Source organism: Palaemon carinicauda, chromosome 31 (assembly GCF_036898095.1).
Source record: "Palaemon carinicauda isolate YSFRI2023 chromosome 31, ASM3689809v2, whole genome shotgun sequence".
NCBI classification, from domain to species: domain Eukaryota; kingdom Metazoa; phylum Arthropoda; class Malacostraca; order Decapoda; family Palaemonidae; genus Palaemon; species Palaemon carinicauda.
Genome location: NC_090755.1, coordinates 1,445,349 through 1,458,941, shown reverse-complemented (window position 1 = coordinate 1,458,941; position 13,593 = coordinate 1,445,349). Strand labels below are relative to the sequence as shown.

General features: G+C 39.5%; 1 protein-coding gene across 1 annotated transcript in view; it reads left to right on the top strand.

Annotated features, from left to right (window-relative positions):
* mRpL20 (mitochondrial ribosomal protein L20) overlaps positions 1–12,568 on the top strand; it is a 66,748-nt gene extending 54,180 nt beyond the window's left edge. Inside the window, exons 4-5 of the mRNA XM_068354738.1 lie at positions 1,691–1,834; positions 12,284–12,568. Of these exons, the coding sequence (XP_068210839.1) occupies positions 1,691–1,834; positions 12,284–12,379 (240 nt within the window). The 3' untranslated portion in view covers positions 12,380–12,568. The remainder of the gene's footprint in view (positions 1–1,690; positions 1,835–12,283) is intronic.
* The last annotated feature ends 1,025 nt before the right edge of the window (positions 12,569–13,593 follow it).

The window sequence follows — 13,593 nt, the reverse complement described above, 5'->3', positions numbered from 1 at the left end:
CTGTTCCCCAGTATCAGATCCCCAGGCGCCAGACCTCCTTGGAACGTGGTTTGTGTACTTCGAGCAATAATAGGCTCCTTACGAACCGTTCAATCAGTCATCAGACCATGGCGATGTTGAAGATGGTTTTCCTATTAGCCCTGGCCTCTGCAAAGATGGTCAGTGAGCTATACAGTCTGTCGTAGAATATCGCCTTTTCAAGGCTAGTGACACACAGCTTTGTCCCTGAGTTTGTAGCCAAGACTCAAAATCTGGATGTAGCGGATCCTATATTCAAGCCCTTCTGGATGGAGAGTCTCCTTCTGTAACTGATGACCCAGAATAAATGTTACTATGCCCTGTGAGTCCGCTGAGGAAATATCTCAAACGAATCGCTGGGGCTCATCCACAGGTCAACAGACTCTTCGTAAGTATGGGAAGAATCAAGAGGAGAATTATCAAAAATTCAATCTCTTGGATTAGACAGGTGACTGAACGTGTTCTTCAATCATACCCCACTCCTCCTAATCGTAGACCTCGAGTCCATGATGTTAGGGATGTTAGTACATGTCCCTGGCGTTTATAAAAATCTTCTCTGTGATGCTGGTGTTACAAGCGGGCGTCTGGAAATGTCAAACTACGTTCACTCCCATTACCTGCAAGACGTAACCCATAAGAACCTAGATACATTCTCGACAGGTCCTGTGGTGGCTGCACAAAACGTGGTCACAAACACCTAGGCTCCCTTTTAGGACAAGTAGCAGTCTGTTGAGGGCAGGTGTTACCTAGTGTAAGACTAGAATGAATGTGTGAATGATTGGCCTCTTCTTTCTTCATTCTCCCCTCTCTTGGGGCTTCAGCATCCAAAAAACGCTGCAAGCTGACCTCCTCCTGACTGCAGGTGGATGCAATTGTCCTTTGTGTAACCTGATATATGTGATATATATTTGTTGTTCCCGGTCTCCGTGCGAGATGGAGTTGGGCAATGACTAGGTTTAAGTGTGGAGTTTAACTCCGATCTTGATCTTACCTGGTCAAGTCACAATGCTTAGTCAAGTCAAAATGCTTAGTTTTTACACCTTTGTACAAATTGCTCAGGCTGTTAAGCTCTCTCACAAATTCAAGAGTTATGAGGTGTCCTGGGTTCTTTTAAACATCTCTTGCAAAGCACAGAGTAGCATCCCAGAACAGTTACCAGCCAGTTGGTTTGGAACTTCCTTCCACCTAAAGGTGAGTCTTCATTGTAAATAGCGTAAGGGTTTGTATATAGTGCCGGAACAAAAAACAAATTGTGAAATAATTTGTATTTTTCCTAACTATACAAACCTTGAGCTATTAACACTTACTGGTCCTACCATCACCTTCCCCCAAGAAATCCTGCCTGCAATTTCAAAGTAACTTATAGTTACTAGTGTGAGTGTGAGTTGAGTGGCTGGTCTACCCCCCGACAATTAGAAGTGGGTAGTTGCACCTTACTGAGAAGTCTTATGGCTGGTTTCAACTGTAGCCAAAATATATCTCCCACTGTGAATAACCCAAGGTTTTTATAGTTAGGAAAAATACAAATTATTTCCAAATTTGTCATTTTATCAGGGTGTAAAAAAGATTTGACAATAAGAAATAGTAAGTTGATCTAAAAGAAACCAGTTTGTTTGTTATGAAGTGTAATAGAAGTGTGTACAGCAATAATGTCTTATTTTTCCATTTTTAGCTTTGGAAAACGAGACTCAATGCTGGCTGCCAAGAATTTGGAGTAGATTTCAAGCAGATGCATTCTGTACTGGACGATGCTGGTGTAGCTTTGGATCGCAAAATTCTACAGAATATGGCTATTTTTGAACCTCGTTCTTTTCGGGTATGCTAATTCCTTATATTTTATTGTCAATTATTTTTAATACGCTCGGGTCAGCGTAATAATTGATATGAACTTTTACTCAGTGGTTTGGTCAAGTTATCTAATAATAATCTAATTAACCTAATATTTTAAATGGAGGATTTGCAAATTATTAGAATATCACTGTAACCTATTGTCATGTTTTTGTGTTATTTTATTTTAACTTTTTTGTAGGAATAATTTTGAATAGAATAGAGAACAAAGGAACTGCTTGTTAATATTTCAAGCTATTTAAGAAGAAAGAAATAACAAACTACTGGAGATTCAGTAATTATTCTATCAAATTCATGCCTAATGTAAGGCAAAATAGAACTTCTAAAAGGTAACAGCTCCAAAAATTTGAAATTGATTCTCATATCAAAATTAACTTCAGTTCCCAGCAGTCTTCCAGGTGATGGGAAGTGCAAATAATTCCTGGGCCAGATCAAAATAAGGCAATGTCATTAAAATGAACACTGAAAATGGAAACATTGGTGGAAGAAAAGTTGGGAACTGGTGGAAATGGTGTCTAAAAGAAACATGGGTATTTAAAGCAACTGTTGATTCCATGTAACTTTGTACCTCATGTTTGGTGCATGCTGTTGGCCATAGTATTTCCAGTTGTGGGCAAAGTTTTGAAAGAAAAGGAAGAAACTTGAAAAGACTTTACTGCCATCTTTTGAGGGTACTTCCCCAAAGTTGATTCCATAGGAGCTTATTAGTACTTTACTTCCCTTTCTCAACCTGGAGACACTGCTGTCCCAACTGTCCCTTGGGAGTACATGGCTGTTGCAGAGGTATCTACTTTCCTAAGTGAGGAATTTACTCTGGCTTGGCCCTGAGACTCGTCAGTAACCTTGTCTACAGGCAACGGCTTTGATATTGAGAGATCATTGCCCATCTTAGGTCTTCCTATGATGCTCAATGTTAGTGTGTTGAGGCATTAAGTGGGTACTGCCAGGTTGAACCCAGTGTCTGTGACTCTAAGGCCTGTGTCTCCAGTAGAGTCTGTTGGTACAGTGCCCCTGAGAGTAGGTGTTTCCAGTGCTCATTCAGTGCTGTGGTCCCTGGTGGAGAAGCTTATAGTTTCTTTCTCCCTTTGGGAGTGCATGCTGGATGAGTAAGGACAGTTGTTAAAGGGAAGATGAAGTGAGTTTGCTCCTCCTCTTCCCCTTTTTCTGATTCAGACACTTCTTTGTGTAAAAAGTCTAGACGAAAGGCTGATTTCAAGCGATTTCTCCTCTTTCCCGAGAGAAAGAAACAGATGAATCTCACCCTGTGTTCAGTAACTTCAGAGTTGGTCAACGGGAGTATGAGCCCCTTTTGAAGGTGGCTGCCGTAGCAGTGAGTGGTCCTGCCCAAATGAGGGTGGAATGTGAATGTCCACCTTTCCCTTCCTTGGATTTCGAGGACTATTATTATTATTATTTTTTGCTAAGCTACAGCCCTAGTTGGAAAAGCTACAACTCTAGTTGGAAAAGCAAGATGCTACAAGACTTAGGGCTCCAACAGATAAAAATAACCCAGTGAGGAAAGGGAATAAGGAAGTGAATAAACTATGTATGAGAAGTAATGAATTGAAATTATAAAATATTTTAGTATCAGTAACTGTTGAAATACGATCTGTCATATATAATTTATGAAGAAAGACTGTCAACTTGTTCAACATGAAAAATATGCTACAAGTTTGAACTTTTGAAGTTCCACTGATTCGACAGTGACGTTAGGAAGATCATTCCACAATTTTGTCACAGCTGGAAGGAAACTTATAGAATGTTGTGTGTTGTTGAACCTTATGACAGAGAAGGCAAGACTGTTTGAATAGACTGCATACCTAGCACTATGTACAGGATGTGCAGTACAGTCTAGGAAGATCTGAATGCAAAGGATGGTCAGAATTATGAAAAATCTTATTCAGTATTCATAAAGAAATAACTAAATGACTGTATTATTATTATTATTACAAGCTAGGCTATAACCCTTGTTGAAAAAAAGCAAGATGCTACCAGCCCAAGGGCTACAACAGGGAAAAATAGCCCAGTGAGGAAAGGAAACAAGGAAATAAACTACAAGAGAAGAATAATCAATATAGATAAAATATTTTGAGAACAATAACATTGGATTCTTCAAATATAAACTATAAAATCTTCAAAAAAACAAGAGGAAGAGAAATAAGATAGAACAGCATACCCAAGTGTACCCCCAAGCAAGAGAACTCTAATCCAAGACAGTGGAAGGCCATGGTACAGGATCTATGGAACCACCCAAAACTAGAGAACAATGGTTTGATTTTGGAGTGTCCTTCTCCTAGAAGAGCTGCTTACCATTGCTAAAAAGTCTCTTTTACCCTTACCGGAAAGTAGCCACTAAACAAATACATTGCAGTAGTTAACCCCTTGAGCAAAGAAGAATTTTGGCAATCTCAGTGTTGTCAAGTGTATAAAGACAGAGGAGAATGTGGTAAGATTAGGCCAGACTATTTGGTGTATGTGTAGGCAAAGACAAAATGAGCTGTAAACAGAGAGAGGGATCCAAGTAGTACTGTCTGGCCAGTCATAGGACCCAATAACTCTCTAGTGGTAGAAGTTCAACAGGTAGCTGGTGACCTGACCAACCTACTACCTACCAACTTGTATTATAGGTTAATATAGGCAGTAGGTTGGCATAGGTAGTAGGTTGGCCAGGGCACCAGGCACCTGTTGAGATACTACTGCTAGAGTTATGGGGTCCTTTGACTGGCCAGACAGTACTGCATTGGAGCCTTCTCTCTGGTTACAGTTCACTTTCCCTTTGCTTACACATATACCGAATAGTCTGACCTGTTTTTTACAGATTCTCCTCTGTCCTCATACACCTGACAACACTGAGATTACTAAACAATTCTTCTTCACCCAAGGGTTAACTACTGCACTGTAATTGTTCAGTGACTACTTTCCTCTTGCTAAGGGTAGAAGAGACTCTTTAGCTCTGGTAAGCAGATCTTCTAGAAGAAGGACATTACAAAATCAAACCATTATTCTCTAGTTTTGGGTAGTGCCATAGCCTCTGTACCATGGTCTTCCACTGTCTTGGTTTAGAGTTCTCTTGCTTGAGGGTACACTCGGGTACACTATTCTATCTAATTTCCCTTCCTTTTGTATTATTAGTTTTTATAGTTTATATAGAAAATATTTTAATATATAGGAAATACTTTCCTAAAATATTTTATTTATCCTTGTTTCCTTTCCTCACTGGGCTATTTTTCCTGTTGGGGCCCGTGGGCTTATAGCATCCTGCTTTTCCGACTAGAGGTGTAGCTTAGCAAGTAACAATGACAATAATAGGTTGGCTGGGGCACCAGCCACCCATTGAATTACTACCTCAAGAGAGTTGTTGGGTCCTTTTACTGGCGAGATAGTACTACATTGGATTTCTCTCTAGTTACGGTTTATTTTTTCCTTGCCTACACATACACCAAATAGTCTGCCCTTTTTTTTCTCACATTCTCCTCTGAGAACAGAAACCCAACAACACTGATACAGTTTTACCAAACAATTCTTTTTTGCTCGAAGGGTTAACACCAGTACGTCACTGTAATTGTTCAGTAGCTACTCACCTCTTGGTAAGGGTAGAAGAGACTTTACCTATGGTAAGCAGCTCTTCCAAGAGAAGGACAATCCAAAATCAAACCATTGTTCTCTAGTCTTGGTAAGTGCCATAGCTTCTGTAAAATTTTATTCCACTGTTTGGGTAGAGTTCTCATGCTTGAGGGTCACTAAGGCCCACAGTTCTATCTTATTTTTCTTCCTCTTGTTTTTTTAACTTTTTATAGTTTATATATGAAAGATCTATTTCAATGTTTTTATGTTGAACAGGGTGACATAAGTCTTTTTATAGTTTATACATGTTTTAACGTTGTTACTGTTTTTAGAATGATTTATTGTTAATTTGTTCTCATCATTTATTTATTTCCTTATTTCCTTTCCTCACGGGGCTAATTTTCCCTATTGGAGCCCTTGGGCTTAAAGCATCTTGCTTTTCCAACTAGGGTTGTAGCTTGGATAGTAATAATAATAATGTTTTGTTTTTGAAATATTTTATTTTGATTGTTCATTACTTCTCTTGTAGTTTATTTCCTTGTTTCCTTTCCTCACCGGGCTATTTTTCCCTGTTGGAGCCCTTGGGCTTATAACATTCTGCTTTCCAACTAGAGTTGTAGCTTACATAATAATAATAAATGATGATGATGTATGGGAACATATTGGGCAATCCATTGGGGGTTTGGAAGCATCCAAAGGTTAAGAACCCCTGCCTTAAACAATTACAATACAGTAGTTAACCCCTTGAATGAAGTGATTCAGCAACTCCAAGTCTACACTCAGGGGATGGAATTGATACAAAGAGAATATCGTCATCTGTATATGGCTATGGTCTTTTCCCCAAAAGGTGAGGATGAAATGGCCTATCAATGCCCCCTCCCCTTTCCCAGCTAGTGCAGGAGTGAGTGCAGTGTTAAACCAGTAAGTCACCGGTTCCCAGTCCTCTGTGCTTCCAAGTACCGAGCCAGCCAGGGCCAACCTCCACTAAAGGACTTCACAGGGAAGGGTATGCACTCAGTCTGTGGATCAACTGGCAGTACCAGAGAGTGTTTCACTGCTAACATGGACAGTTACTTTTTGTGGCCCAGTCCATCGTCTGTTCCCCAGTGGTATGTCCCTGGCTCCTTCCTCAGATCTGAGTGATTGTACTCTAGGCAGAAGGAATAATATCAAGAGTGGGTTGCTAGCCATCAGCCCTTTTGAGGGATGAAGGGTCTTAGAGCATGAAGGAACCCGACTCTGATTTGACTCCGGTAGTGTTTGGGAACCCAAAGTCAGTGTTTCTATTAGCTTCTTGCATTTATTCATGAGTGCAATGAATTTGGCTTAGGTCATTCAGAGGCATTATCATGGTTGGAAATTGCTAACATGGCCTTGAACAGAGCAGAAATTCAGATCTCTGTCTGAAAGTTTACTCAGATCTAGCCAGTTTTGCAAGATTTCACCCCTTCACTATTGATTGACGACTGGGGTACTACAGGCCAAAGGACAACGCACCGGGTTGATCCGTCAGTTTGCAGATTAGTCAAGGCAAAATGTGTTGCTTCTCTGCTGCTGAATCTCTGGCCTTGAAGTCATCAGCCATGGCCTCTCTCCAGGCAGTATCGTTGGATGAGTCGACCAGTGATCGAGTTTGGTATTGCACTTTGACAAGACTTGGATATGCTGTCTAGAGAAAATCCCATCACATTTCTAATTCACCACGCAGCTAACTAGTGAGCCAACTGGGTGCTGAAAAGACACGATGCAATAATGTCATGCATCTCTTGACAGGTTGGCACAGATGTGGAACTTGCGCTATGGAACGTGGTGCTGGGTTCCTTGTAACACTTTCTGAAGAGTGACGTTGATGTAGTAGTTAAGAGGTAGGGGACTAACATTTGGTGCTCCCTAATGCACAAAATGGTATCCTATACTTCAAATGCCCCACCTTTTCAAAGAGGACCATGCCCAAGCTTTCAGGATTGGCTATTGCTTCTTGTTCGAGTTTAAGGGATGCCTTAGCTTCCTGAAAATCCCAGCAAGGATCCCAGCAACTTTTTCCTTCAGAAAAGTGTGGACTCTGCTCCGCCTCATCCCCTCCCTTCTGGCTTAGTCCAAGAAAAGAGGCAGAGGAAAAAAGGGAGGGGACGCTAAAGTGGGCAGTTTCCCTCTCCAACTTCTGCGAGTAGGTGATGTCTGTCACACCATTGGGCAACAGAATCAAGCCTTGGGTAGTGTGACGTTTGAGGCAGTCTCTTACTGCCTTGATTGCCAATTGATCATTTTTTGGACCTTCATTCCAGAATTGCAGAAAGCTTTTGTCCTGTCGGTGAAGTTGGAAGTGAATTTGTTGAACAATGTGCTTGAAGTCTGAGACAATTAGTCTCTTGGCATTTACAGTCTGCTTTTCCTAGTGAAGAAGTCCTCTGCGCCTTCAGTCTTTGGCCTTTTAGAGTCTTCTCTTCCTTGTGGATAAGTTGTTTTGGTTAGTTTGCCCTACCCCTTTCAAGAAGGAAACACTAAGTTCTGTACAGTACAGTACTATCTTCCATCAGTGGGAGAAATATGCTTTTGGTGGACCTGAAAGATATGTACTTTCAGATACCCATGTATCGGATCTCTCGAAAGTACTTCATCCTTGAAGGAGTAATGCACCAGTTCAAGGCCCTTTGCTTTGGACTCTTCACTGCTCCTCAGTTGTTCTCTTGTGTGTTCGCTTTGGTGGCAGGCTTGGGACCATTTCCACGGGATATGTCTCTGGGTATCTTGACAATTAGTTGGCCTGGCTTCTGAAATGTAACCACTTCAGGATCCAGATTGTTTTCTTGCTTTTTATCACAATCTGGGGATTGTAATACATGTGGAGAAATTAGATGTCATTCCCAATAAGAGGGTAAAGTACCTGGGCATGGTGATCAACAAGGCAGCAGTGCGAGTCTTTCCATTAGCAGACTCATGGAGGTAGCACAAGCAATCTTGACCAAACAGTAGCTTCCCACTTGACTTTGGCAACATCTTGGCCCTCAGTCCGTCATTTCTGATGCCAAATGGGACAAGGATTGGCCATGGAAATGATGAACTATTTAATTACTGTATAGTATATGATAAAGTCATATTCACTAGATAAGAAAGTATAAAAACTTTAGATAAATGAAAGATATTGAGTGTCTTGACAAGATTTTTGTAAGGGATTTATTTTCAAGACTAATATAAAGTCTTGGTTGAGAGTTGGACAATCAAATGAAAAATTTTTAAGAATAAGTGTTATTTTGCATATCTTGATTAGGTTACAAATATATGAAATACTGGAATCATCATATAACTATTGACTTTAAACAGTTTGATCTATTCGTAGATCCTGTTTGCAGAGAATGGAATATAGCTTTGATGATAGAAATTATTTTTGTGATCAGCTAGATTTTTTATCTCTGAAGTATGGCAAGTTTTGAATACAATGTTTTACAATGTTTAAAGAAATTCTTTCAAAATGTTCAACATTTAAATTTTTAATAATAGTACTGTATAGTTTTATAAAAGGTATTATTTGAGAAAATGTGATTTGATTCTATTTTAAAACAATCAACCCTTCAGGCAAGCTCATATGCGAGTTAAGACTTTAAATTGTTGGTTTGGTTGAATTATTGTAATCTTTATTATCATTAACTATTATTACTATAATGAATTATTATTATTACAAGCCAAGTTGCAACTCACCTTAAAAATACGGAATGCCACAAGTTTAAGGGCCCCGATTGGGAAAACAGCCCAGTGTGGGAAGGAAACAGAGAAACTTCTTGACCTCTAGTAACTTGTTAGATCTTTACTGGCAAGTATTGAGCTGTCTATCTTTCCAAAAGTTCCTTCAATGGTTTTGAGAAGTCAATCTTCCAATTTTCCCCTCAAAAACCACTGAAAATCTTCATCTAGATTATGGCCATGAAATTTACTGGTATTCCTAAGGAACATGAATTTGTTCTTTCCTTCCAAATTTACCCATCATGGTTATCCATAGAGGATCTTTTCACTACACACTGGGCCCCCTACTTGGGAAGAAATATTCACATTACATGCAATTTTGTACATTTAAATTGATAATTGACAAGGTCAAAATAATTTTTCATCTCTTCATGGAGAATACATATCCATTTATGAAAGATTGGTAGACTATTAGCCTTCCATTTTTCAATCAAGCGCCTCTCCACTAAGGACTGTGCAGTATGTTTCACTTCAGATCCAACCCACCAGGCCAAAAGATCAATATTTCGTTGACTCCTTAAAACCAATATTTCCTAAGTACTATGAGTATATTGATGCTTCGAGGTAGATTATTTGGTTACTCTTTAAGACATGCAAGGAAATGCTTGAACATTCCTCATGTGTAGAGAAAGTACTTACATATACCAAGGCATTTCCCTCAATTTTAGGGGGTAGCCGACATCAAACAAATGAAACAAAAAAGGGGACCTCTCCTCTCTACGTTTCTCCCAGCCTGACAAGGGACTCAACCGAGTTTGGCTGGTACTGCTAGGGTGCCACAACCCACCCTCCCCCATTATCCACCACAGATGAAGCTTCATAACACTAAATCCCCTACTGCTGCTACCTCCACGGTCAACCAAGGCACCGGAGGAAGCAGCAGGGCCTACCAGAACTGCGTCACAATCGCTCGCCATTCATTCCTATTTCTAGCACGCTCTATTGCCTCTCTCACATCTATCCTCCTATCACCCAGAGCTTACTTCACTCCATCCATCCACCCAAACCTTGGTCATCCTCTTGTACTTCTCCCATCAACTCTTGCATTCATCACCTTCTTTAGCAGACAGCCATTTTCCATTCTCTCGACATGGCCAAATCACCTCAACACATTCATATCCACTCTAGCTGATAACTCATTTCTTACACCCGTTCTCACTCTCACTACTTGGTTCCTAACCCTATCTACTCGAGATACACCAGCCATACTCCTTAGACACTTCATCTCAAACACATTCAATTTGTCTCTCCATCACTTTCATTCCCCACAACTCCAATCCATACATCACAGTTGGTACAATCACTTTCTCATACTGAACTCTCTTTACATTCATGCCCAACCATCTATTGTTTACTACTCCCTTAACAGACCTCAACACTTTGCATCCTTCATTCACTCCCCGACGTACATCTGCTTCCACTCCACCATTTGCTGCAACAACAGACCCCAAGTACTTAAACTGATCCACCTCCTCAAGTAACTCTCCATTCAATATGACATTCAACCTCGCACCACCTTCCCTTCTCGTACATTTCATAACCTTACTCTTATCCTCATTAACTCTCAACTTCCTTCTTTCACACACACTTCCAAATTCTGTCACTAATCGGCCAAGCTTCTCTTCTGCGTCCGCAACCAGTACAGTATCATCCGCAAACAACAACTGATTTACCTCCCATTCATGGTTCTTCTCGTCTACCAGTTTCAATCCTCGTCCCAGCACTCGAGCATTCACCTTTCTCACCACTCCATCAACATACAAGTTAAACAACCACGGCGAAATCACACATCCCTGTCTCAGCCCCACTCTCACTGGAAACCAATCGCTCACTTCATTTCCTATCCTAACACATGCTTTACTACCTTTGTAGAAACTTTTCATTGCTTGCAACAACCTTCCACCAACTCCATATACCCTCATCACATTCCACATTGCTTCCCTATCAATTCTATCATACGCTTTCTCCAGATCCATAAACGCAACATACACCTCCTTACCTTTTGCTAAATATTTCTCGCATATCTGCCTAACTGTAAAAGTCTGATTCATACAACCCCTACCCCTTCTAAAACCACCCTGTATTTCTAAGATTGCATTCTCTGTTTTATCCTTAATCCTATTAATCAGTACTCTACCATACACTTTTCCAACTACACTCAACAAACTAATACCCCTTGAATTACAACACTCATGCACATCTCCCTTACCCTTATATAGTGGTACAATACACGCACAAACCCAATTTACTGGTACCATTGACAACACAAAACACATATTAAACAATCTCACAAACCATTTAAGTACAGTCACACCCCTTCCTTCAACATCTCAGCTCTCACACCATCCATACCAGATGCTTTTCCTACTCTCGTTTCATCTAGTGCTCTCTTGTAATCTCTCTCTCATTCTCATCTCCCATCACCGGCACCTCAACACCTGCAACAGCAATTATATCTGCCTCCCTATTATCCTCAACATTCAGTATACTTTCAAAATATTCCGCCCACCTTTTCCTTGCCTCCTCTCCTTTTAACAACCTTCCATTTCCATCTTTCACTGTCTCTTCAATTCTTGAACCAGCCTTCTTTACTCTCTCCACTTCTTTCCAAAACTTCTAATTTGAAAAGAAAGATTGTAATTTTGAATTATAAAATAAGGAAATGAACGTATTAATGGATATTGTTATTATTATACTGTTATGCATTATTACGGTACTGCTCCTTATAATTTGCATGTGTGTATACTAAATGTCACTGAGGTCCCAGCACAAGGCCAAAATTCATACATGAAAATTAAATGATTGACATACAGTATGTATTATTACAGTATGTGTGCATATTTTTTTTATCAGTAGAGTAAGGTGGTTAAAGATTGGATATGCCATTAATGTGGATTTCTTTAGGGGATTGAAGGGAGGAAAGAGGTGAAAATGTTTACCTCAAGTTGAGGACCATTTTCATTTCATAGCACAGGTTTTGTCTGAAAATATTTTTGGTGGTTTGTTTCCTGTAAATGCTCGAGTGTAAATTTAAAAAAAGTCAGTGGTTTGTTTATATGAATAAGGGAATTACTTTTCCACTTTTACAAACTTGATTAGCGCTTCTCATTTTCAGGGTCTTGCGATGCTTACGAAAGCAAAGTTGTCTGAAAATGGGCTCAACTCACTAGAAGGGCCTCCAGATGGCGTTGTCACCCGTGGAATGATCTAAATAATTTTTCTTGTATAAATGTGTATAGTGTAAATTATTTTAGGATTGCTTACTGGACTCATAAGAAAAGGTAATATTTCAGGCCAGACATGATAGAGGAGATATTTTTACTTTATTTTGACTAAAACTTCCTTATAATATAGAGGAAGATAAACAGCTGCAAATAAAACTTTTTGTTGAACACATTCACTCTTGCTTATGATTTACCAACCTTCATTAGAGGTTTTGTTATTAGAGTAATTATGTACAGTAGATTATAAATTGTATTAATATAAGCTATGCTATTTCTGAAAAGAAAGTTTAGCTTAGGTTTTGATAGATATTTTTCATACAAACCCATCACTTGTATAGAATTTGAAGGTCAATAAGTACTGTATAGTTTTGGTGTAAATGTTCACAGACACTTCTATCTGGTAGGTAACCTCTGTACTGTCGGTTTTTTGTACAAGAAGTGCGAGCCAGTGACAATTGGGGAGCTACAGTACTAAATGTAAAATTGATGATCAGTATCAGCTCTGATAAGAGCAGATATTTTTTAAGATAATTGGCCTCTTTTCTACACTTAAGATTTGTGCTCAGATATACCTTTGCTGCAAGCTGGTTAGGTCATTAAATTTGTTAAGATAATAGTTATGTAGCAGCAGTTAGAAAGGCGATGTTGTTACCAATTACTCACTTGAATGTTCTTCGAAAAAATAGGGACAATTTTGGGAATGATTGGAGGTAGGGATAAAGTAAAGAAATTCAGGTTTATATATGTTGAAGAAATGCATTTTATGTAAAATAAAATTCATTTAGGGAGTTTCCTTAGATGGAAAATGTTTACTGTATTACATGACTTGACATTTCTTCCACGTCAAGTCACCAGATTACTAGGCACTTTCCTGGATAAGGGAAAGATTACTTCTGTAACCTCTTGCAGTGACAATTTTAAGGTATATTCTTACAGGACTTTTGCTCCTTCACTAACGAACCTAACGCTATTTAATATGGACTATCCTTTCGGCGAAGCTGAAACTAGCCATAAGACTTTTAGCAAGATGGAACTACCCTACCTCTAGTTAGCAGTAAAGGGTAGGAATGGTAGATGGGTAACCAGCCACCCCTCTCACACACACACACCTTTGTATTCTGACCACTTTTCTCTTTTGACTCGGAGAGAGTAGACGTGCTCTCTCTCTCTATCTCTCCCAACTGTTTTTGCTTTCCTTTGA